The sequence below is a fragment of the Psittacula echo genome (assembly GCF_963264785.1).
Source record: "Psittacula echo genome assembly, chromosome: 10".
In the NCBI taxonomy this organism is placed as follows: domain Eukaryota; kingdom Metazoa; phylum Chordata; class Aves; order Psittaciformes; family Psittacidae; genus Psittacula; species Psittacula echo.
Window position 1 is genome coordinate 5,621,559 of NC_137741.1, and position 26,782 is coordinate 5,648,340.

At 39.2% G+C, this 26,782-nt stretch overlaps 1 protein-coding gene across 1 annotated transcript in view; it reads left to right on the forward strand.

Annotated features, from left to right (window-relative positions):
* RORA (RAR related orphan receptor A) overlaps positions 1 to 26,782 on the forward strand; it is a gene marked incomplete at its 5' end in the record, with an annotated part of 347,719 nt that overhangs the window by 226,331 nt on the left and 94,606 nt on the right. Inside the window, one exon of the mRNA XM_080626591.1 lies at positions 15,938 to 15,967. Coding sequence (XP_080482717.1) covers positions 15,938 to 15,967 — 30 coding nt within the window. The remainder of the gene's footprint in view (positions 1 to 15,937; positions 15,968 to 26,782) is intronic.

A 26,782-nucleotide genomic window follows, 5' to 3' on the forward strand; every position in this document is an offset into this window, starting at 1 on the left:
GCTGAGAATTCTGTAGGAAGAATATTCAACAGCAGTGAGTTAGGGAGCTTTTTGTTGTAATGCAGTCATTTAACAGCTTCAAGTTGGCAGTGATCCCATCCACCTTAATCCTCTTCACAGTTCACAAGCAGTCAGCTGGGAGCAAGAGTGCACTAGGACTTAATAGACTCTAGTGTTTGAACTGTGGTGTTTGCATTTAGCTTCCAGAGCTGGCCTTAAGTGCCCAGTAAAACCTTACAGCTTCGGTTTCATTAATTAGAGACTCCCTTGCACTCATTTGTGGCAAACATTGGCCAACATGTTCTTTCAGCTCAGTAAATATTTATACAGCTCGCCTATGAGTTTTAGTAATGAATACTGCTCATTTTCCATGTGTCCAAAAGCAGCTCCTTCCACTTGTTAACAAATTCCTTGTCCAACCTCTGCCAAGTATGACAGTTCAGGTTAGGAAAAGGTAAATTTAAATCTTGATGGTTTTTGAGGTTTTTTTTTCTGAGCTCCACTTTGGCATATTTCATCATATTTACCAGGAGCTTGAGTGGAAAATGACAAAACCCCAATGGACAGCAATTGTTAATTATAACCAACTGGCCAATGCTATCGTTGAATATCTGTCAGACAACAGAGTGCTGTGCTGTAATGATATTAGTTAGGAACCTATCAGGATATATTTATATGAGCGTTCTGGGTTGTATTAGCACCTTTCAAACTTAATCCTATTTATCCTCACCCATAGAATCCCTGTGAGGCAATATTATCCCCATAACGCAGATGGGGAACAGAGATTGAATGCCTGGCTCAAGGACGCATTCAGAATCCTTGCCTTAAATGTATTGACAGAATTGCCCATCTGTATGGTAACTCACATCTCCAGCTATTCACATGTACACATCCAGCTGCATATGCAAATACCCATTTTCTGTGCGAACAAATGAAAGTGGGCACCGAAGCATTGAATTCCTTTATGGAAACATCACAGGACCTGCCTGGAGAATTTCTCTAGTGTTTTTAGTTAGTCGTTGGTGGATTCTTACTTTGAAAATTCCCCCAAATTATTCTTTTTCTTCACTTTTTTCTCCTGTGCCCTTTTCTTATCTTTTGATTCAAGCACTAGTCTTGGTTGCATTTATGCAGTGCTACTGATGTTACAAAGTAATGTGTTATTTTTATGGACTTGACTTAAGCAGTAGCTTTCCCAGATTTCTCATTCTTTAATATACGTGGGTCAGAGAAATAAGACACTGCGGTGGCTGTTTAAGGATTGATGGAACACTGGGTGCACATCTTCCTGGGATGCTTGGGTTAGCATAAATATTTCTGTCACAAGAGAATGCTAAGCTAACTCTCTCCAGTTTTCTGAGTTGTGATGAGACAGAGCTGTAGAAACATCTCTCAAAAAGTCAGTTCTAAAGTAACAAACACTGATGTGTAAGGCTGTAAGAACGAGAGCCAATTGGAGACATCCCATCATTTTCTAATGCATACAGTAACCTTGATTTAACTCTAATGAGCATGAGTAACTAAGTTCTTTTTAGTGGAGCTCATCCTACAGTTTTTTGTTCAGTTTATTACATGTATTAACTAGCAGAGACATTGTCCTGGGAGTGTTTGTTACAGGCAGGCTGTATCATTTCAGAAGGAAGCATGATAAACCATGCTGCCTGGCTTAAGGCACACACCAAATCACGTAGCATTTCACTAGCACATCCAGGTATGGTATTCCATCCCAGGCTGGTCACAATGAGGTTAATGGGAATTTTGTTTGCATGACAAGTGTGTGGTGGCCATGAAGAACCTGTAAAGTCCTGTGAAACTGTAAAGTTCTCTTCGAAAGCATTAAAAAAAATCAACAACCACCACCACCACCACCAAAAAATAGAAAAAAAAACCCCAAAACAGCAAACAAACAAACCCCAAAACAAAATGAGGAAAAAAACCCCCAAACAACCAATACTGGTCTGTTGGTTGGTGCCAGATCTGATAGCAGACGAGTTAGAAAGAGAAGAATGCTAGATTGGTTGTGGTAGTACGCACAGTAGTGGCAACTTAAATTTTCTCGGAAACAAAGACAGACTGGAAAGTGACTCTTCAAGTATTATCAATGAGTTGCTCTACAGAGGTAGCATTCATGCTTTCTTTCTGCATGGAATTTTATTCCCTAAAGGTAAGGTTATAGGAACTCTGAGCACCTTCATTAGATGTCGAAGGTTCAAAGAAGTTGCACATCCTTTCTTTTTGTGCCAAGGCAAAAACTGTGGCAGCTCTGGGTAGAGTTGATGTGTGTGAGCATGGCTGATGTCCATGCTGTGGAGATCAGGTCCAGCCTGGGAACTGGCAGTGCTCAACTACTTCCCCTGATAACCCAATGGAGATCTGCCAGGGGATCCTCCCGCTCTGAGGGTCTGGCTGTGATTTCCAGCTGAGGATCACATTTCAGCCAATATGACTTCTGGGGTTTAGTTGCTAAATCTTCTGTATGTACAAAGGATCTTAAGTCCACCTGTGAGGGTGAACATCTCAAACTTCAGATTTTTAAAACTGAAAGCTTTTTCTTCTTACATGGCATTCTTGCTCCATTTTGTCTTTTTAGGGGTAATTCTGTGGGTACCACTGCTCTCTAGGGATGTGTGGTGTGCAAATACAAAAATAAATTTGGTGCAAAAGAAGTATAATCTTATACAAAAAGTTTGCATACACTGTTCTGTATCAGTTTGAAGAGGAATGCCTTTGCTGAAGTTGACTGCTGTTAGGCAGTATCTTAGATAAGCTCGGTGTTTTAGTGGAGGAATTTGAGAACTCTCCTGAAGCAGATGTCGTTTTCTTACAGGCTTTTTGCCTGTGTACCAAATAGCTCCATTCAGCTTTTATTAATTGACTAGGGTTGGCAGTCATCTTGGCCCTTTCAGCAGAGACTAATACTTCAATGCTTAAAATGTAGGAAGTCATTTAAGCAGTTCAAGTATTTGGATGAGAGTTTTCTTCAAATCAGTGAGACAGCTTGTGAGTTAAAAGTAAGTTTTCTTGATGAATGAGCCTGAAAAGCTATCACCCCCCCCTTGAGATTGAGTTAATCCTACTGTGAGATAAAGAGCAGTGGCAGAAGAGACATTTGCCCTGCTGCAGCTTGTTGGATTAAAGAGAACCCTTTGGTATCGAGTGTTGTCAATGCAGCAACTTCTGCAAGCACTAAATTTACTTATACAAAGTTCTTTTCTAATTGCCCCAGGACAAGCCCTTGCATGTCATGTTTCTGCCTGGAGAAAGGTTTTCTATGGAAATAATATTATATATATTTTTAAGATGGTATAGAGGGTGTCTCTAGTTTGTCAAGCCCATTGATCCTCCGGGGAATGTGCTGACTCTCAGTATGTATGGAGGAGTTTTAAAGCAGCTGAGCAAAATCCCTTCTCAGATAAGATGCATTCTATTTTGTCAGTTAAGAGCAGCCTCAAATCGAAATAGCTCAAACATAATCAAATCTCCCTTCCTCAATCCCTTGCCTTCTCCTCCCAACCCCCTACACAAGCCATCCCCAAAAGGATAATCCTGGCAGTGATGTCATTAGAATGAAGTTACAGACCAGTGCTTGATTTCCTTGTCTTGAGCTTCAGTTGCTAATGCTGTAAATTTGAGCTGTGTATGTAAAGGAGTCAGGTTATGCCTTTTTTCCCCACCCTTGTTTAATTTCCCTGGAGCCCTGAGAATAACTAATGTGGGATTATTTTGATATTTTCATGCCCTTTTTTCCTCTTTTCTTTTTCTCTTCACTGCCTCACAGCTTTATATTGCTTCCAAGCATTCACAAAGCCTCCTGCTGTATTCCTGAGGGAACCATTTTCTTCAGGGAGGAGAAAGTTTAAAGAAAGAATTTTGCTGGCTAAATGTGGTTAGAGATAGTTTCTGGTAGATATTATGGATGATGATCAAAAGAGCAGAATAGTCTGAAAAATCATTTGCTTTAACCAAATTTCTGCTTTCCAAAAATACAATCTTTTTAATTGTGATGATCCTCAGTGATTTTGACCTCTAGAGAATACTTTTCATAGTTAAGAAGTTGATCCAAACTTATATTAAGAATCAGGACCTGTCTTAAAAACGTTAGCATATGAACTACCTAGGCAAAGAGGGAGAAACAGGCTGAATTTACCCATTTTGTTCATAGGAGATTGTAATACATAGAAATCGTGTGAATCGTCACTGGAGGAATTGTTGGCAAACCCAGAATGTGAGTACAGGTCCCTCAAGTCTTAGTGCATACTGTTGAAATCTTAACCACATCACTTCAGCCTGGCAGGTTCAACCCTGCTGTGTCAATCATAGCTCGCTGAAGTCGTAGAAATGGGTCTCTTCCCACAGGCTTATGTATAAGAAGAGAGATACATGATACTGATAGCTTCCATGAGTGCAGTGCACAGAGGGGAAAAAAGGCTAAAGTCAGTCTGAAATGTGTGTTGGAAGCAGGATTTTTGCTTGGGGCTTATATCTAAAATTAACTGTCTTTTTTCTGTGCAAAGTTGATGTACATATTGAAAGTGGTAAATACTTGAAGTACTCTGCTGCATTTCAAGTTTAATGTATAATAAACAAGAAACCTTTCAAATCTGAAAGGAGGAATGGACAAGATAAACCCAGCCAGGATGATTTGAGAGCTGGTAGGCAGGAGGCTGCTTTGCAAATCCCAGTCCACTAATCTATGGGTGAAGCCCATGTGTGTTGCAGTAGGGGGTTTTGAAACGGTGGGTGCAACACACAGATTTACTGTCAGATACTGTCAACAGGAACATGTGTGCCTGTTAACAGAGCTGCCAGACGACTAGAGTAACAAGTGCAGAGTCTCAACTGAACTTTTCAGACATTATAGCTGTGATGTGGTCATTCCTTTGTGTACAGTACACATCTATGTAGTATTTTAGGACACTTTATAATATAACATGATCTTTCCTCCCTTCTGTATCCACAGCAAGTGTTTTCCTACTTCTGAGTACAGCTTTTAAGGGAAAATCTTTTGATCTCATAATGGAAGATCTTTCCAACTGAATGGAAGGCTACTCAGACAAGGGTTGCAGGAAACATACTAACCTTGCCATACAATTACAGGCATGCCAGAGCCCTAATGTTAGTGAAAAATACATTGAGGTGGCATCTGTGCTCTATAATTGAATAGTTAAAACAAACAAAACCTTATCTTACAGTAATAAAAAGGGCCTTCTTGCTGCAAAGCAAGTATGCCATTCCTGGGGCATTGATTCAGCATGTCGGTTTTGACTTCTCTTTCCAAGATGGTAAATACCACTTTTTAGTGTATGTTATAAGAAGCAAGTGGACACCATTCTAATTCAGTTAATGGCTTTATTTAGTGTAATTCAGATATAAGCATTTTTATTATAGAAATTCTAAAATATACTTTAGGTCAAGGGACAATTAACACCTCGTGTTTCTTAAAACATATGAATATGAGATGCATTTGAACTCCAGAACATAATCATCTCTGTAAAGGAATTAAGCTTTTCCACTAGTCCCTGATTACGGGGATCTGCTGAGTATTTGACTATATTGTACACCACCAACCATTAAGCAGTTCAGTGAGCACTGCAGACCACCTGTGATCCTAAACCCATGCAAGTGAAAACAGCAGTCGTCTTTAATAAGAAGGAGAAAAGAAAAACCCGGACAAGTGAGTGTCCAACCACATGCACAACCAGGATGTAGTTATGCTAGATGAAGGTAGTTAGGTGAAAAATAAATTTCACCAGTTCTGTTTAGATTTGTAGCATGTATGAGACAGGAAAACTGGCCCCGTCTCAGGGAGAAAATTCATAATATTACAGATGTTTTACTTGAGATGTTTTGATTTATTCATTCTAATTTCTTTAAGCAAAAATCACCTAATGGGGATTTTTCTGTACATGAACATTTTAAATGAGGAAAGAGTAGGCTGCCTTTTTTAACAGACACTGAGGAAGGTTATACTTTTTCTTTATCTCTTATAACTGGCACTGAAAGTGCAAGGTGAGTGAAACTTAGCAATTTTTATGACTTCTGTTGTGCCATAGTATTAAATAACTGTTAAAAAGGAACAAGTGCAGTATTCACAAGCCAGTAAGAGGGAATTAGAAATTTGTCAAACTCCCGTCAAGAAATGTAGTTCACATCAGGAGCAACCAGTTTATTAATTTTGCTGGAGTCGACAGACTTTTCTCCAGAGTGTTCTCTCCTTTCCTGAAATAAGTTTCATGATTTAAACTCAACTCTCCAGGGGTCTCGGCACTGAAGGAGTCTGGAGTCTTGAAGTGCTACTTGTGCTATATTCAAGTCTCAAATTTTGCATGAACTTCTAGCACAAATCCTTCGCTCTCCCTATTTTCCCCTCATTCATCGAAGTTGATGAAGACGACGTAATAGAATCTTATTTCTTTTCCTCAGGAGAGCAAAGTGATGAAAAGTTGAGATTCAACCTTAGTATATTTTGAAACAAAAAAGAAAAAGAAGTTACCATGATATGAGACTGCTGGAAAAAGTGTAATTTTGGCAACAGTCAGTCTCGGAAGAATACTGAAAGGCAAATCACAGTATCACAGTATGTTAGAGATTGGAAGGGACCTCAAAAGATCATCTAGTCCAATCCCCCTGCCGGAGCAGGAATACCTAGATAAGGTTACACAGGAATGTGTCCAGGCGGGATTTGAATGTCTCCAGAGAAGGAGACTCCACAACCCCCCTGGGCAGCCTGTTCCAGCGTTCCGTCAAAAAATGTACAAGCATATCGCAGCTGAAGTGTTCAGTTGGGATAGATAAAATCATGTGTAAGGAATCAGTTTTTCTGGATCAAAAATATTACCTTGTAAATACTTTGCAGAACAACTGAGCAAAGAAAATATGCTCCTTATTAAAAATATTGATGACATTTAATTAAACTTAAACTAATCCTGATAGGCAAAGTTAGTAAAAAACCTGATACGCAAAGTTAGCTTCACCTGAGGCACAATGGGCTAAACCCATCTAAGGTGTTAAGTAAATAGAAGTCATTGGGCTGAACCAAGGCCTTCAGTCAGCCTGACAAACTTCCTTCTCGATTTCAAAAAGGCTTGCGTGGCAGAAAAATAACTACCTTGTGAGACAGCTGTCATTTGAAATCCTGCAGGAATCCTCAAACAACACTGAGTTCTCTGTAGTCAGTGTGGAATTATCCCCTCAATTCTATAGGATGATTTGGAAAACCTTTAGGAAATCTTTAGTTTCTGTGTATTGATGGTGAGATCTTAGCACAGATGCATATAATAATGTAACCTTAGTATTGCATGAAATGCTTTCAGAATGGAGGTCCAAATTTAAATTCTAAAATACGTGGGTTGCAGCATGAGATGCAGCTTTAAAATTCTGGTCCTCAAGCGTGTTAGACTGCTTATCTTGTGATATCTCAGTCATCTTGATGAAGTCATGAACTGTTGTGAAAGATGCAGTGAGAAAATCCTTGCTTGGAGAGCTTTTGAATTGATATTGCTGCTATGAGCCAGGCAACCCGGTTTGTAAATGCATGACTTGTAGTTACGTGTACTTAGCTTCCGTTTCTTTGTTGTAAACTGCAGATAGCGTTTGGTTTCTGAGGCTATATAAGCACTAGCTTGAGGATGTGAAGTACTGCAAAAAAACCAACCCAGTAACACCAAGGAGAACACAAGAAATACCCATGGGGGAGTTGCCTGCTTTTTGGTGTGGGATAAATCTGAGCATCTGGAGGCTTACCTGAAAGTAATTGTTTTGACTAAACTCCTTGCCTCTTTGTAAACATTACAACTCTATGCATAGCCAGTCACACAGTTACTTGGTAAAGTGAGATCATGCAGGTTGATTGTCAGTTAGAGAAGGAATTGACAGAAGGGAAAAAAAAGTGCTTGCAGCTTGCCAGCATTATCACCTTGTGTGATGTTCCTGCCTGTTCTCAAAAGTTACCCTGGACTTCATTGTGGCTATATTTGGATCAGAGATCTCCCAGAGCGACTGGTATGTCAGAGCAAATGGGGTTGATAAATCACTTGGTAGTGTCCTTCCCCCATGCTGTACAATATGCTAGAAATGGCTTAATGCTCAACAAGACTGGGTTCTGTGCTTGGTGAGTATTTGTTACTTGTATTGCTGAATGCTGGAAGCCTGCATCGTAAAAGATTAAATCTGTTGATGCAAACACTGTATGTAAAGGCAGGTAGCCCACTGCAGCACCAGCGTTCAGTGGATATGATTTTAGTAACTCTGGAATTAGCGAAATGTTTATTTTGGAGGGATTATTTTGTTGTGTTTTATGAATGTCCACAGCTTCCAGAGTCTTATGGTCATGTTCTACTTACGGACAACTCATGAACAGTTTTTATTCTGGTCATAGAAATATTGAGAGGATTTCATTGGTTGTCTCCTGCAGTGTCAGTGAAAGTATGGAAAATAAATGGGTATATTCTTGAATACAACAGATTTTAGTGAAAGGTATTATAGAGTAGAAAAATAAGATAAATAGTCCACAATTATTTCTTAAAATTTCTCTAAATAGAAGCTCATTATTTTCCCTTCCCTGACATAAGAATAGTCATCAGATCATTTTAAATCATAGTCCAATGTTTTTAACTTTGCAATATTCTTAAATGATTAATTTCTACTGCACAAAATGCCAGTAACAAGGACTACAGCTACACGTTTGGTAGGTGTTGGGTTTTATTTCATCTTGGTTTACGTAGGTGAAAAAGATTTGGCAGCCTGTGTGAACACGTTCACAACACGGTTCTTACTGCCTGAAGGCACAGAACTGGGGCACTGAGGCTTCTCTTATCTCCCATCTCAAAGGACTGCCTCTAGGTGAGAATTGATATAACCAGGACCGCTGCAGCCTTGTGGTTGCTGTATCAGGCAATACTGCGGCTCTTGGGCCTCTCTGAGAATTTCAGTTTTGCTCTAAGGACACTTAGATTTCCATGCACCTGGAGCAATGACTGGAAATGGTTGGCCTGAGTTAACATACAGCATGTATGTCCCATCCTCTCTTTGTAGTCTGATAATTTTCTGGATGTTGTGAAAATACCATGAACTCTCAGAGGCCTGGCTCAGGCTTTTAAATGTTGTCAGTAGTCTTGAACGAGGCAGTCTGAAAGCCTGCATTGTAAGAATGCAGAGTGCAATGTTTAAGTAAAATTACTTCTAAAGTATTCTTGGGGTGAAGTGTCTGATATGGTAGGTCTGGGAGAGCAGCCAAGTGCAATGCAGTTTTGTGCTTCAAACTGCAGGATGGAAGCTGTACCACTACCTGTGCAATCATATGGCCCAGGGGGTATCCAGCACACAGATATGTGTGACATGCACATGCCAAACTTGCTGCTTTAGTGAATGGTGCTGGTTAACTCCTCCCTGTATCAACTATTTTTTATCAACAGCTCCCATTGCAAGCAGGGAGTTTGCAAAGATGGTGCTACTTGTTTAATGGTTCCCAGCTGCGGGGTTATTTTCTTTATCCAAGATGACACTAAGTAGAAAGGCAGTAGAGCTACAGTGAAGGAATCAAATGGTCAGGAAAGCCAGCTGTGAGGATTGATTCCCCTCTGGATACTACACACCTTACAGAGCTGCTTGCCTGTATACCTAGTGAAAGTTAAATGAATTGTTCCCATTACTGTGCTGATAGGACAGAGCTTTCAGCTGAAGGAGAGACTGTTCTTTGAATGTCACAGAGAGGAGAAAGTGTAGTGCTTACAGTGGCGATGTCTGCCATCCTCATGGCAGCGTGCTCCTGTCACTGTCACAGCTGTGTAAAACAGTGACCTGCAGTAAGGCTCACAGTTAAGTAAATCTACAATACTGAGGAAGTCTGTGACAATTAGAGCTGTGTATAAGAGTGTATTTCCAGCACGAGTCTTCATAGGAAAACCATGAATTAGTTTTCTCTTAATGACCATTAGTTACACAATTGACCGAGCAAATCACAAAGTGAGGATTTCAATACATTATTGCAGAGCAAAACAGCTGCATTGGCAGAATCCAGCCAAATGCAAAGTTGCATCAATCCAAGCAAGTCCCTACAGTTCTGGAAATAGACTGCAAAGTGTAAGTATGGCTGAAACCAAGACAAAGAAAACCATTGTTTCTTAAGAAACATATTTGACTTTTTACGTGTGACATTCTGTGCAAGTGTAGGGTGGATATTTAGCCCGCTCTCTGGCCCTATGTTCTGTGGTGACATTTGTCACATAAGAACATAATGGCTATTTAATGAAGATTCTTCATTTCATTTCTCCTAGCCTAAAACATAAAATCCAACCAACAACAAAACCCCGAAGTTGAATAATGCTCTGATAGAATTTAGGCCTAAGAAGCAGCTGTGAATCCATGGAGAGCCATGTTGGGTTTTTCAGTGCTGAAGCAATTAGGTCACTCTTGATTACGGGGACTTTAGTACATGCTTCTGGATTTGAGAACAAAAGAATGATCTAGATCCGCTGAAAAATGCTTGTTTCGCATGATGAGCTCTTTCCTTTTCAGGAAAAGCTATGAACAAGTGTGGGGAAAACTGCAATATTTATTTAAAAATTATGATCATCATATTTGAAGGGTTTTTTGTTAGTTTTGGTTTTGTTTTGTTTTTTTAAACAGCATCTTTTTTTCCCATCCGTTAGTAATTATAGGAAGTTTCCTTGTTCCTACATGCCGAGTGGATGTTGTCCTTGTTTCCTTGTTATTCTAGCACACAACTTATTCCTCTTTTGGATGAACTAGAAGCATTAGTGTCCATTAATAGTGTTTGAAACAAAATACTAAAAGTACTTAGAGCACTTTCAGTGCTGATCATTGTGAGGAGCTCTTGTGTCCTAGACAAGGGCTCTGGTTTGTAACATCGTTTCATTTGGTTAAACTCACTGCAGTTGTATTTACAACAGTTGCATGTACGTTGTTTTTACTTTAGTCACCATAAACAGCGGCCTCCAAAGCTCACAGAATTCCTTTGAGCCAGAGATCTTCACAGACTTCTTGAAAAACCATTGCTGAGGTTTCTGAAAGAGCAAACTCCTTTCTGAATTCACTCAAATCTATTATTCTGCTTTGGTAGGTTCTCTGCAAGTGCCCGGGTGTTGCATGTAATCTTCCACCTTAATTGCTGGCTTTGTGTAGTGGTAGAGTAAAAAAGTAGTGGAGTGACAGGATGAAACACAGTGGGATCCAGGCTTGTAATCCATTTTCTGTCTGATTTAACACAATAAGTGAGGCAGGAGGCTTACAGTTTAAAATTTGAACTTCTTTTTCCTCCAAGATTTCCAATCCATCGAGTTCCCAAACATGCGAGAGCCATAATGTTGGTTTAGGGGAGGGTAGGAGAAAGTAAAAAGGTAAAAATATATGTTGATAGGCATACCTACATGAGCAAAGTGTGATATGCGTGTGCCATTTGCCTAGATACACTGTCATCAGACCCGATTTGGGCACAAAAAGCAAAGCGAAAGAAACACAGGGGTGCTTAATAGAAGTGCTGGCGATCAGTTATGAGCTTTGCAAGTGGTGCATGCGTTTATCCATACAAACTTCCAAGAAAATGTTTCTTGGAGGTTTAAGAAAATTGCACTCCAGAATATCCTCCTTTGATGTTTTGCAGAATAATGTATTCTGCCAGATGGGGACTTTTTACTTATCTTTCTGTGCATCAGAGTATGTTTTCCCCTTGAAAAAGGGAAGCTGACAACTGTACAACAGCAGCAGGGATCTGGGTTCACAGAGTAAGCAGTGTTTCATTATGCTTCTTTATTTGGATGGGCAACTGTGAGAAATGGCTTATGATGTATAAAATATCTGAGTCTTTTTGTACTTGAAGACATTGTTCTCTCTATTTGAAGCTGGCTAGTGAAGGTCACTCAGGCTAACTGCCTGCAAAAGAAGGTCCTGTCTCTGATGGTAGATACTCTTTTCAAAGTTCATTGCGTCCAGAATGCTATTTTTGTAAATACCACCCATCATGGCAAATTACATATTGTTAGCGGGAGGGAGAAAGGGAATGGTGTATGAATGCTGTTTAAAAAACCCCAAATGATTGTTGTTGCAAAGAGCGTTTCACAGCAGTATGAAAAGTCAAAGAAGTTAATTTGTTCAAGATTTGGTGCTGATCAGGAATGTCAAATTGCACTGCTGAAGTGATCAATTCTCTGATAACTGTAATACTGAAACTTTCACTGACTGATAACCATGGCAGTGATATATTGTGGTATTTTAATGACATTTCCTTTGCTTTACTTTGAAGTCTGGTTGGTTAAGTCAGGAAGTCTTTCTGTATTAGCAACACTGAAGTTAGGGTTGTTTCTTCCTCTATTTCTTTTCTTTTTGTTGCTAAAGGAGAATGGAAAGCTGGCTGGTTAGGATAGTGCTGAGTGGCAAGTGGTCATTTGCATTTTGAAATTCTTGAAATTGCAAATTTGAAATTTGAAATTGAAAGTCTATTGCATTTTGAAATTAAGCCCATAAAAAAATAGGAGTTCACATTAAGTCACATTTTGAAAGGAGTCACTGGGTTCTTTGTGCTCTACTTCTTGAAAAGAAATAAATCTTTGGCAGTGGTGTGTTACACCTAGGTTTTATTGTGGAATAGACATAATCACATCTATATACACTGAAGGTTCAGTCCCAGAAATAAAGTGAGGGCAATCCCAGTTAATTATGCCTAGTCCTGTGAAGAAAAGTACCAATGTATGTTGGACTGGCAAAATCAGTTTCTCAGGATCCTTTTGATTTCAAATGAAATCTGGATAAGACTTGTAGGATGCAGCTCAGAGGAAAGGCCTTCAAACATATATGCAAATGGGAGTTAGCGCTGGCCCAAAGAGAACCAAACATCTGTAACTTCCCTTTTTTACACTAAATAGTTTTCAGACCAACTCTGAGTTTTTTCCCCCATAATACACTAATTTTTAGGAGATTAGTTACAGTTCTTGAATGCTGAATAGCAAAGTCACTGCCTTCCTGCATTAAAACTAGAACTGATCGCAATGTGGTGTATTTAACATTTATATTTAAAGCACTGGTTCTAATGTATCTAACCTAAGTAACTGTTTGGATCTGCTGGTGCATTTTTTGCTCAGGTTTTCTAGTCATTTACAGTTACTGATGTGAAAGGAAAGGCTTCTGAAAAATTCCCTACTTGTTTTAACTTAAGTAAGGATTCCTGATTAATTTAAATCTAAACAGGTTGAACTCACCAGCAGTGCTTATCCTTGTCCCACCAGACTTCAGTTAGTAACCGTAAAACCACTGTTCAAAGCAAAATACTTCAGATTCACTGCAGCTACCAATGTGATTATGAAGAAGATGCAAACACACCCCCCACACCCCTCCATAGCTGTTGTTTTAAAAGGTTATCTAAAAATATCTGCGTAAACCAGGTAAAAGGCCTTACCAGATGGTAATTGGTAATTATTATGGAAACATCTGATTAGAAAAACCCACCACTCAGGTCATACAGAGAAAATTAGGTAGAAAAATATAAACACTAATATTCCCATCACTGTTTTGTGTATCAGGGGAAAGTAGCCCTCAGTCAGCAAATACAACTAAGTCTGTTTTGTACTGTGGCAGATCCCATTGTGAAGAGGCTGTGAGTAATCAGAAGTGACAGCATAAGCACTTTCTGTTCAAAGTGATTTTACAGAAAGCATTATTTTCTGAGAAAAGTACACATATGGCTCCCATAATGCTGAAAGAGCACTGATGTATCCATTTATTAACACTAGCATTGGGAGAGGAAGTTTTGCAAATGGTGTTCAGATTTAAGACCTTTCTTTGAATTTCCCATTCCGTAAAACAGCCTTAAAATTGTAGGAGCTGGGTCGAGTACTTCTGCCAAGGGGACGTTAGGACAGTTTGGGATGACGGAGACTGTCAGGAACTGTACGTGCCATTCAGTGGTCACTCAGGAAATCGAACAGCAGCAAAAATGTTCTTCCTTGGTGGAAGAGCAAATGTTCTGACGACAGCTGTAACTTGAATTCAGAGGGTAAGGCAGACCTTCAGAGGAACCCAGAGAGGGCTTTTTTGGCATTCATACCAAAGCCTGCACGGAATACTGCTAGTGCATTTTGACATAGATACTTCAGTCTCTGCTGCTTCTCACTCTGTCCCTCTTCTTGCCCTAGACTATGGTCCCTATAATAACACTTACTTCCCTGGCACCTGCAGCTGGCCTGAGCCACCCAGTAACGGTGGGACTGGAATGAAGATGTGAGAAAGCTGGCACTTAAAAAATACAAATGTAAAGGGTGACTTTGCCCCCTGTAGTACCTCCTTCTGTAACTAAAAGGTTTTATTTTTGATATGCATGTTTTCCTCGTTTTTATTGCTTACCCTGGCTTTACAGTTTGAGGCTGCAACCCACATTCCTAGCATGAGGAACACACAGATTTGGCTAGGACCTTTCAATTTCAGTCAGTACACATACTTAACCAAGTTTTAGACTTGTGATTGTCTTAAATTGGTAACTAGTGTGTCACATTTACAGAATTCCTCAAAGGAACTGCTCAGAACTTCTCCTCCTGAATCCTGCAGCCTCTCAGCTTTTCAGGGAAAAGAAAGGTTTCAGAGCTCACACCTCTAGAGCGTTCAAAACCAAAGGTTTCAAAAATGGTTCAAAACCAAAAGGCCAATAGCAACACAAGTGCAATTAAATTGAAAAACTCCTCATGACATTTATGTCAAACTTGATAGCTATATATTTGGGGTTGGCATTGTGGATTTATGTGGATTTATCTACCAAAACCGTGATGAGTTTGAAAACTGTTGGCTTTGGAAGTTAGCTCTAAATTTGCAAATAAGGTATCTATATTTTTCTGCATTATTATAACCTGCTGCCTCCCTGAGATGTTCCACAACAAATAACCCTGAAATAAAAGCCTACCTATTTCCATAGTAATTTGATTTTGGAAGAGGGGGTTAAAGAAATAGGGTAGCTAAAGAGATTCAAGTCTCTCTGTCTTCCATGAATAAGAAGCCAAACAGTTTCAATTCCAATGTTTCATTACAGGCCTTGATCACAGATGAAATATTTCAAATACTTGTACTGCTTCCAGTAACTTCTTTCTCTTCACATAAAATTCCCCCCAAGGAGAGCAAAGCTTAAATACTGAGGGGTTCAAATACAGCGCCAGTTATCTACTAAAGTGGAGACAATATTGTTTGAATTCAAGCATGAATTGCGATGACATTTAACAGAGTTAATTTTATCTTTGGTATTATGAATTTTGCCTCATTCTGTTCACTCTGTTGCTTTCTTTAAAATTCCTCTCAAATTTCCCTGGCACTGGACCATCACTGGTGATTGCCACCACATGCCTGTCTAGCATCAAAACATTTTTAATACTTCAGAAAGTATGTATTTAACAGCTTGGGGATATTTGCATCTGGCTTGGAATTATGGCAAGTAATACATTGAGAGAGCTGCTCATTTGGTTTTAATGAGCATAAGCTACAGCTTGCAGTCAAGGAACTACCTGAACTCAGTAACATAGCAAATGAATTGTTGTCCTGCTCAGATTTTTTCTGTCTGGATAATGTGCATGAGTAAATACGAGTGTGGGAAAAATGTTCACCATGTAAAAGATGAAAGAGGGCTTCCATAATGTTGTTGGTATCTTCTGTTTGCATCAGCTTCAGTTTTAAACCAGCAGCACCACGTAGATACTTGTTTCAACAACAAAATGTAAGCAATACATGTTGAAACGTTTATTGATGAGATGTAAAGAGAGAATATATCATTAAAGTCTGAATGCAAAATAGGGAGATCCTCCCACCTCTAATGTACCAATTATGGCAATTTTCATTCTGCTTTTGTAGTGGTCACTGTGTGTCTGAAATCAAATAATGATGAAATATGTGTTGAAAGAATTTGCTCAGTGGTCATTTTGCTAATGTTGGTATCATTTCTTCCCTACAGGTATTTCTGTAACGAAGAAGACTCATACATGTAAGTAGTATCTTTTGCTTTGGCCTTCTTTTACAAATGGAATTGATGTTAGGCTGTGCAGTGACTATTAGGTGTTGGTGTGTTGGGTGTTGGTCTGGCCTGAGAAGGCTCCATTTTAAATGTTCTGGTGGGTTTTCCACTCTAGAGCAGTTCCAGTCCTCACCTGCAACATTGTCAAAATGCATATACAGTGTGTGTGTGTGTGTATGCACATGTGTGTGTGCGCATTCACATGAGTTAAGAGTGCAGAAAAAGAAAGTTGTGAAGAAAGGCAGAATTCCATATTCCTGTATGTATACCCTAGAACTAGCTGCTAAGTAACGTGTCCAGAAAATGCAGGTGAGGAGAATGTGTGTATTTTTATGGCTGTCAAAGATGCAGTATGATTCAAGTAAAAATGAATTATTTGAGTCTTCTGTCCTTCCTATGCATCAATCTGTAAGGTAAATCATTCTGTGCTTGTGCATAAGGAGCTCTTGATGAAAATGAAGAGGTTATTGTTTGGCTCTCAACCAGAAACAAACATTCCTCATGAATGGCAACCTTGGAAATGGATGTGGATGCGTGCATTTGCTTATGTATACACTTATTTGGAATCTTCTTCAAAGACATCACTATTGGGGATCAACTCTCATCTACTCTGCAGTGAGTTAAAAGCACAATTCCAGGAAAATGTTACCATTTGTAGCTGCAGGAGATAGGTTGAGGTTCTTTGGATACTGTGGAAGTTTGGAAATCTGGTAGTGCAGGAATTGTATTTGCCCAGGATCTGAAACAGGAGTAGGCTAAAGCTGAGGCTATTAGTCTACAAGCCCTCTAACAAAACAGGAAGTAGGCTGCACAGAATTTATGAAGATATATGCATTGTAAAAGGGTTATGATTTGAAGTATGTTCACTGCAGCTTCTAGGTTTAAAGCGGTGTCATAAAGTGTTTTACATTTATTTCATTATTATTTCATTCCCAGTTTTAAAATATTCATGTAATGAAAAATCTGACTTGAGAGGATGAATTCTCGATGTATAGAGATACAAAATACAGTTACTTTAAGAATTTCAAATGAGAAGATTTGTGTGACACTTGAAGTAAATGTTAAATGTCACATCCTTTCAGAGCATGGTGGTCCTTCTCTCCTTAGGTGGGCTTGATGCTTAATGTGTTTGTAAGGTTAGATATCCTCTTTAGCTGAATGCATATGTGGTTTCTATTGGACTTAATGGGAGCCACAGGTAGGCATCTGAGGGCAGTATTTGGCCCTTACGTTTTGGGGGAATATTTGAGCTCATGCTGACTGAGATTGACAGTACAGGAGACTGAAGTCCTCTGTATATCCGCAGGCCAGGCATTGTACAGACAGCTTCCTTGCACAGCCTTGCCCATGAGCTCAACCCTGGCCTGGAGCGACCACCCTCTCTAGAGGTGGTAAGTAATTTGGTATTTACACTAGCTCAGTCTTGGGCCTCTCTTGTACAGAGGCTAATGACTGTACATGGTGGTTTGTAACACTCCACCTGGACATCAGCTGAAATCACCCTATGTATTTGGTATAGGGCAGTGCCATGTACTGACCTGCTAGCCAGTTCAGTGTTTGATACTTTTTGTAGGGAAGATTAAATAGTAACCACAGACCTAAAGAACATAGGAAATACGCTCTGAAGCCATGCCAGCTTGATAAAATGTTGGCGTCATGTATCTTGGTAGATGCTGGTTTTGAGGCTTATGATGGAAAAAAAGGTGTATTCATCAACTGTGTTAGCTGATTAGCTGTTGTTCACCACATACGGCATTTAATTTAGTCAAGGCAGAAATTAGGGTCCCAGTGTCCTCTGTGTTGAGAACTCGGTGCAATTCTAAGAGAACTATCAAAGAGCAGTTCCCTGATTTGTTAATCAGTTGTCATGCAATTGCTGAAGCATGAACAAAAAAGTTCTCTGAATAATGGGAAGATAAGCTTGTCCATTAAGGAAGGATTAAAATAGAAGGAGCAATATGCTGTAATTGGCATGATGAAAATGCAGACTGTATTTGCTAGCAAATATGTATGAGGTTTCCTTCAATTTTGGTTGAAGTTCTTTTAGAACTCATTCCTGTTATGACAAATTCTCATAGAGCAGGAATTAATGTAAATTGTGCATCTTTGGCATTTCAGCATCCTGCACAAGAAGCATGGGTTTTTTCCTTATTGCCTGGATAGAATTTTTTTATTATTGAATAGAAGAAGTAGGCATCAAAATGCAGAGTTTTGGAAGGGTTTGGGGAGGGGACGGGAGGGGGGAAGGGGGAAAAGAATTATATAAACACCTAAACGCAAAAAATTACCACTCAGACCTGAGTTGTTAACAACTACAAATGACAAGGAGAGATTTTTTCTGTTTAAAATCGATCTAGAGTTTGCCTACCACTCTATCAGTGTGTATAACACATCCAGATTAAGTTACATAGAGTAGGATTTCTGCAAAGAAATGTCAAAAAACGTTCACAAAGCCATTTTGAAGTGTGTAGACATTGTCTGCACTACTGTTTAGAAATACAGATTAAGTCATTTTATGCCAAGCTTACAACGTATGGCATGTGAGGGTGTTGACTGACTGTAAACTAGCACTTATGCCTAATGACCTTTTGACTTAATTAGGGGAGTATAATGCCAGAAGGTTTGGTACATTATGCATTTCAAATATCAGATTAATCTTTTCAGGCTTCATCTGAAAATCCATTTTAATTGTATGGGTTTCAAACTTGGTGGAGGTCTGTCTCCACTACTTGGTCCTGGTTAGAGATTTGGAGTATATTTCCACACACACACACACACTTGGCATTAGTCTGTGACAAAGTGCTCTATCATCTGAAATAGAACTACTGGCCTGTTGATAGGTGCTTGGGTCATTTCAGACTCAAATAGCTGAGTATTTGTACATGTGCGAAGTAGTGCTGAAGAAATACAGGGTTTTCATAATGTAACTAGCTAAGTAAAACCTGAGAGAGCTTCAGTATTCTTGATACAACCAATTTTATCCAAGTATTCTGTTTCATCACATCTTACTTTTACATTACTGCTTCTCTATATGCCGTCTTTATCAGAAGTTGAGCGTTACAAAACCTGCCATTATAAGCCAGGAGTGTAATACTCTTCCAAGCTGCACTAAGGGAATAAAATTTGTCCACCCCAGAATGCAGTTTTTCCCTCAGTAGATTAATCAGGCTTTTGAAGTCATGCTTCTGTCTGTAGAACTATCCTCTCTCAGGCTCATATGGCAATTTGTTAGGTTAACCAGCCCCTTATATAGCCTCTAGTCTAGCCAAGTCAGATGGTAGAGGCCAAATCCTATCTTATCTACTGTGTAGTATTTCATTTCTGGCATCTTAGATCTAAATCTTGCAATGCTTCATGCAATGAGATTGATGGCCTCTACCAGACCACTAGTGACTCAGAATTATCACACAAATAAATCACCTTATTTTTCTCCAGATCATTTTTATATCCTGGGCACTGACTTTCTTGATTGAATTTGACTCAACTGCCTTAACAGAATAAGGGGTGGTTTCCTGTGGATGCATCCGGAAAGCTAATATTGTAATGAACCCACAATGCAATGGAACTTTCTTTCTCTTGCTATTTGAATTGTAATGAATTACAGAAGCTTCTACGGAGTTTGATTTCGTAGCTGAAGTTCATATCTGCATAGAGGCCCAGGTACATTCTGTTATTTGCTTGCCTAACATTTTTCAGATAGAAAAAACACAGGTTTTAGTTCAGCTTCATCTCAAGCATGTATGTGTAGAATACTTGGCATTGCTTCTGAGATAGAATTAAGCTAGGGCAGCTACACCTTCTTAGTACCAGGACAGGTTTGGAGTTGACTTTTGTGCCTCAGCACGTTACCACTTGTTGTTACCTGCTCCCTGAACTAACACAGCTTTTGACACTTGCTTCTTTATTTTGTGTCACTGCCCAGCAACTTGCAGTTCTGGCAGAAAGGGTGTCTGGCAGTTGTGCTTTGGAGCTTGTATATGGTAGCTACAACAGTGGGAAAGCCACTATTAGTGATCCATGGACTAATTTTGTTCATCCTTGTTTGCTTGTAATGCAGATAGATGTACTTAGGTATCACATTCAACACTGTATATTTTATATTTCCATAACCCAAGATATGTCCAGATTTAACAGAAAATACTTAATACTCAACCTCTCTGTAGGTTAAGACTGCTTTGTAACTTTCACCTGCCTTTTGTTTCATGTTGCTCCTCATGATTTACCAAAGGAGTATCTAGAGTAATTTTTCATAAAATTACTCGTCAGTAGGTACCTGCATTATCCTGCCAAGCCCCTAAGCCTTTGACTGGAGCTTGGAGTGCCGTATCTTCGCTACTGCTGCAGCCCGACTAGCCAAGAAAGGGACTGTCTTGTTCTATCCACATAGGCACACTCTTAACACCCAGAACAAAGACCCATTCTGAAATCATGTCAAAGAAGCTAATTTGGGGCAGAAGGCAGCTCTTAGATGTCCAAACATCCTAGAACTATCTTCAGAGTTCTACAAGCTTAGTAAGGTTTGCAGAACCTGGACTTCCCTTTTTCTCTGGTTTTACTTCCCACATTTATAGCCGTTGCTAAAGATTTCTTGAAATCTGTTATTTTGCTTAATTTCATTAAAGGGAAAATAAGTGTGATTTTTTTGTTCTCTGATCTGATTTCTAATTACATAGTATGCCTACTGTGCATTGTGCTGTCTACTTCACCTCGTGTGTTTTGTGTGCCAGCTACAGTAACTAAAGGATACTTTTCCCTCACAAAATAGAAGCCTGCAGAAAACTGATGGTTAACAGGATTTGCTGTTAGCACCAAGGCCTAAAGAGAACAGGTGAAATCTAAACCCTATCCCCTGAGGCCAATAAAATAGCTGTTTGGTCCCCTGTGTGTAACCTCCTAATAACTTTACTGGGCAGCATTAAGATCCCTTGGGGGCTTCTCTGCAAGAGCACTCCCTCTCTTTGTTCAGATTGCTTATTAAAAATGATTTTATAATGAAGTTGCCTCAAATAGCAGCTACTTTCCTACTTGTCCTTGAAGCACTGTTTGCCCTGGTGAAGAATCCGAAGACAACTAACTATCTAGGGCTTTTATTCTGGTCAAAACTTTTACTGAACTACTGCTACACTTGATTTATTCTTTTAATTTTATTTTATTTTCTAGTGAGCCAAAGAAAACTTCTTCAGCAGCAGCTCAGTTTTGTACCTTTAAGTCAACTTTGAAGCCATCCCGCTAAAAAGTTTGGTTTGGGTACCAGCATCATCAGTGTATCAGTGTTATTCCCTGCACACAAAACGCTGTCAGTAACTTGTTTGAGTGAGAATGAATGTTGCCTTCTTGCTGTGGTGGCCAAGTTCTTGAGTCCAGGGGCGAAGATGAAGGCATTGTCAAATAATGAGAGGAGGAAATATGTTTAAAATCAGAAAATGTTCCTGCCTGGCTTGGGAGAAAGAGTCCGCAGGGTGAGAGTGCTGCAGGTAAATGTGTGACTCCAGGGGTATGGGTGGAAATCTGGATGCCCTGGTTCTTCATGGTAGGTCTACAGCAGAGAAACATTTTCTCTGATGAAAGTTCTGCTGTTTGTGAGAGAGACTGGCCCTTTGTCCATGTGGAATCAGCTGTGGGGAAAGTATTGGGAGAACTTCTCATTAATGCATGTTTTATGCCCTCACAGGATAACTGGTCAGAGGTGAGAGAAATCTGTTGCCCCTAATCTTTTATTAGCTCCCCAAAAGCTTGACTTCTGCCTGGGCCTCAAGCCTTTGGCACAGTTGGAAGGAACATTTTCTATAAGGCTGATAGAACAGGCAATTAAATGCACTGCCCTGTAAGTCCCATGGGGAACTCTGTCTGTTAGCTGCACTCAAAGCTAATGTCAGGTCTCTTCTCTGGTTCTATTCTGAATATATAGAGCAGCTTCTAGCTACATGGGATTTTTAGCTGTAACCATTAATTATGGGCTTATTTAATGTGAGTTTTCTGGTAAATACCGTAAGATATGTTTTTCTGTGCCTTTGTAGCAAAGTAGAATGCAGACTACAGCAAGGTGAAAAGCAGCAAACAGATGAAAATTCGTTTTGGCAAATGAAGACTGATAAGCATTTGCAAAATGTTAGTCATTCAGTATTAAAATGTACGTGTGTGTGTGTTGGATTATAGTTCACATAATTCTAAATTATGGTTTCCTGGCAAACTCGATTAGGGAAGGCAGAGGAAAGGAAGCTGTCTTAAATTTTTGGAGGTCTTTGTCTGCGAGTAAGTCCTAACCATTTCCATGCGTCTAATACATATTAATTGAGATCACAAATTAATAAGCGCCAATTCTGCACACACTTCATTTCTTACTCTGGTCTGTCCTGTGGAAGCAAAGAAGATGGGCAAGAGACATTCTCTTTCATGTTTAAAACATTATTTGGAGGCCTGTGTTTTAAGGAATGATGAAGTGTTTGGGGAGATTTCTGACATTAGACACCTAAATTCTACCAGTGGGGTTGACGGATATTAAGAGGTTGTGGATGTGACTCAAAAGTAAATTTAAACTGACTGTGGACATGGCAGTAAATACATTGGGAGTGTCTGCAGTGTTCTTTTATACCAAAGTAGTGCCTTATAATTCCCTATAAGGTTGTTGTTACACCTTTTATACTCTTATCTTTTCTATCTATTAATTCCTAAGGCCATTTGCTTGATGTTAGAAATACTGAATTAAGTCATGAACACCCCTTGTGCCTTGTACTAAGCACTCTGACAGAGAAAGTGTAGGACTGACCTGAATCCTATTGCAGCTGCTCTAAGGATTCGTATTGGCTGAAACATGCTTGGATCAGCCCTTAAAACATACTTTATTTTCTTCTTTTGCTTTTAAAGTCTCCTGTCTTTAAAACTCTCACAGCTATTACATGAAGCTAATGTTTCCAGTTTGATATTAGCCTTCTGGATGCACCCACAGTTTTGGTTGCTTATTGGTTACAGAGGGGAATTGTGTTATGGGCTTGAGTGTAAGCTTCAAACTTTGTGATACTCTCCACACTCTAAGACTTTAGTCCAACACTGACAGCAGGAGAAGTTACACTTGGAAAAGTCATTAAGTTAATTTCTATTTTTTCAGTTTGAGTGGCTTGGGCAGCAGAAAACTGACAGATGAGGCTTCTCCAAATCTGCTTCTGCATTCTGGGTATTTTTTCAGTGCAAACAATGTGAAAACAAATAGGAAGTATTACTCTTCACAACCTTCTTTAATATGTGGGTCAAGTATTTTGGCTCTGAACAGTCTGAGTCTAGGCAGCTCTATACATACAGAGAAATGCCAATACACTGGAAGCCTTTTGACTACATCCTTTGCATTTTCTAAGAGATAATTACACTTCGTAAGCAGGACTTGTGCAAAACTGTCACTTTGATTTGAACAGTTCCTTAAAGTGACCTCAGTCTTTAGAGAAAGGTTAAATCTTTGTCTCTTTGAATGCATTGCTACCAAATACAGCAAAGTGTGAGGATAAGATTAGGATTAAAATGAAGATTAAAACATGATCTTTAGGCCTGGTTGTCTATTTGGTCAAAGATTGAAAGTCAAGGTGTTTTCCCAAAGTGTTTTTTTCCCATGGACATATCACTGCTACCTTTTTTCACACATCGAGAAGACTCTGTCCTTGAAGCTTTCTGTTCATATTCATTTCTCTTCATGACATTGTTTCTTTTAACCAAATACTGCATTTTGTTGTAGTAAGGCTGAATTGTAATGATTCTAAGGCAAGCTCAGTCATATGGACTTCTCCAAGGTTGGTATCTGACCCAAAAAAAGCATATTTTATTATCTGAGTTTTGAAACCAGGGACTGATTCCATCATTCCTAATAGACTCATTTATTTGACAGTGCATTGCTAGACTTGTGCAGTCGCTGTTCTGAAACAACTATTGAACCTGAAAAAGGGCTTTTTAATGCATGTTGATGGCTGACCTTATTAGGACTGTAAAAATATTGGAAGTTTTTGCAGCCTTTCTCCAAGAACACCAACCTGGAATTATGTAAATGTTGACCTCAGTCAGGAACACAGTTTCATGCAGACAACATGTTAGGCAGCTCCTTATGGCAGATCAGGTGGTCACTCTAACTCAGAACTGAATAGTTTGTTCTTAATCTTAGGACCATATGATGATGATATTTGTAAAGCTCCTATTTTGAAAACAATTTTGCTTGTCATACTTTTAATCCTTCTAAGTCTCCTAACATGATGAACTGCAGTAATTAATGCTCTCCTCGAAGGGCAGTGTGAGTCAGCCTGAAGAACTAGTAGAAAACTAGTAGGAAAAGTAGGAATAGAAACAGATTAGCCCAAAATTAAATAGAATCATGATGCAATTTGGCACAGAGACTTCTTAACATTCAACTTTCTTCATAACAGTTGAATAGTGTCAAGGTATATTGACAAAATGCTTTGCATACAGTGGTTAACTTGGGGGGAGGCATGGAGAACAGTGCAGAAGCTTTTCACAAATCTTGCCACGTATGAGTTATGATTAAGTTATTATTAAGTAGGCATTCAGGTGATTCTTGGGGTTTCTATGGATCAAAAGGTAGTAACAGACACTTTGGTTGCAGTTTCTGAGTACATCCAAATGCCATCTGTATTTGCGCTTCTGATTTGCAAAAGGTGTGGGAAGATGGACATCTGCTTGCTTAAACTATGCTCACAATTTGCTTATGCAAATGGTATTAGCTTAGTGTAGGGGAGTAGTTGAATTTCCTGTTGTATTTTAATCATTGCATTTCAATTTAGAACAAGAGAAGAAATGTAGCACTGTCATGATGCAACAAAACAACACAATTTTTCTGTAATGCCATAATGTTTTTCTTTTAATTAACTGTATATGCACCTAAAAGCATAGTTAAAATATATATTACTTGGCATCTACAGATGTGCTGATTAGCACACATTGAAATAAGCAACACAGTATTGACAACATTTTTCTAAGTATGTTTTATACACACAGCATGAGACAGAGAGGGAAGGAGTCATTAAGTACCAAAATTACATCCTGCACTCTGAATATCTTTGAATTCCAGTCTGAATATCCTTTGCTACTTTATCTCTTGCTAGTCTAAGACACTACCTAGATTTGGTCTTTAACCCCACCACCGGCACCTTGCCTTAAATTACTGTATTGTCTGGGTTTGGATTCACTGTTTGCTTTATCAAAGGAATAGATCTCACCTGAACAGAAGTAATGGTTTTAAGGGATTGCAAGTGGGACTTGAGGAAGCTTCCTCTCTTAACCTTGCTGCCATTAATGGTAAAATCCATTACTTGAATGGAAATAGAACTGGATCTTCAAAGTGTTACTGTAAAAAATATAAGCAGTAAATTAAACAGGAAGCCTTGACAAGAGGATGATGACTTTGCTGCAAAAACCAAGACTGTTGTGAGACCTTTTTGCTATCTGACTTAGCTTTCCCTGTGTGTATGATGGGTTCTTGTTTAAGGTTAATAACCTGGCTATCAGTTGTGAGCTGTAGCAGTGTGACTTGCTGTACAACAGACTAGGCACACCCTCAAAACAGTTTCCTCTCTCTCTTTTTTTGTTGAGGTGTTTACTACAGACTTCAAAGCCAGCTCATAACAGTAGTGGTGTTCTTGCAGTTTTCTGGAAATTCAAGTTAGGCTTTATTTAATCTCTATGCAACATGGGTAGGGAAACCTCTGGTTTCAGAAAGTCAGTATATGACCAAAGCCATTTAGTGATTTCCTTTTAGATATAGCCGTCAGTTGATAACCATCCTCCCCACCAGTGTTTGTCTGAAGAACTGTTTCCTTATCTTTGTTACTGTTACCTAACTGATAATGTAGGTGTGATGCTTGCTGGCTGCAAAGACAACTTTTACAGATAAGGCAAGTTTCCTGTTTAAACTCTTAACATTTCTTTTTCTCTGACCTGTTTTTCCTTTTCCTTCCCTATATTGCCAACTTACTCCAAACCTATGGTCCTTGAAGTACAAGTTGAAGGGGTCATCCAAAAAGACAATTTTATGTGCTGCTTGAAGACATAAGGGTACTAAAAGCTGACTGAAAATATGTTTCCTGTTAAACAGAGCTTTTGATGTTTAAAGAAATATTTCACTGCAATAGACTCAGGTTTTCTCTCCAATTTTCAGGAGGAAGGTAAGAAAACCCCTTTTTAACTCAGAGCAGGGTGAGTAGTCCTTCACATGGTGGTGTGACTTTAAGAGCTGGCCTAGAAAAAGGCAGGTAGGTACTTCAAGCTTAAATTCCCGTGTCCTGTTAACATGACTTCACCACCTCGCTGTCAGCTATTTTGAGAGTAGATTTTAGTATGAAATCACGTCCTTGGTGAAGCAGTAATGTATGTTCCTGTGGAATATTTCATCTTTGACAAGCAAACAGTGTTGTCACCAGAAAATCCCCAGACATTTCTAACAGGGAACCTTAGAAAAGAGACAGAGAACCTTGACTTGAGAACATGTGGTTTGTGAGCTTATAAATGTTCTTTGTGAAATGAATCCCCGTTTGCCAAGACAGTTCCTTTTAGTGCATGTCAATTTGCTGCTTTTCACTGACGTTGGATGAAAGGTTATATGAGAGTTGCTTCTATCCCCTGGTTTGCAAATAGACTGCTTTTCTCCCTCGGAGGCTCAGTCTGCAATTAGACCACAAGTCCAGCCTAGTAAGTGGTATTGTATTCTGATAAGTAGCTCCATGTAAGCCTTCTCAGTGTCTCACTTATTTTCTTTACTCCAGGTATTGAGTTTCTGGTCTTGAAATCACAAAGCTG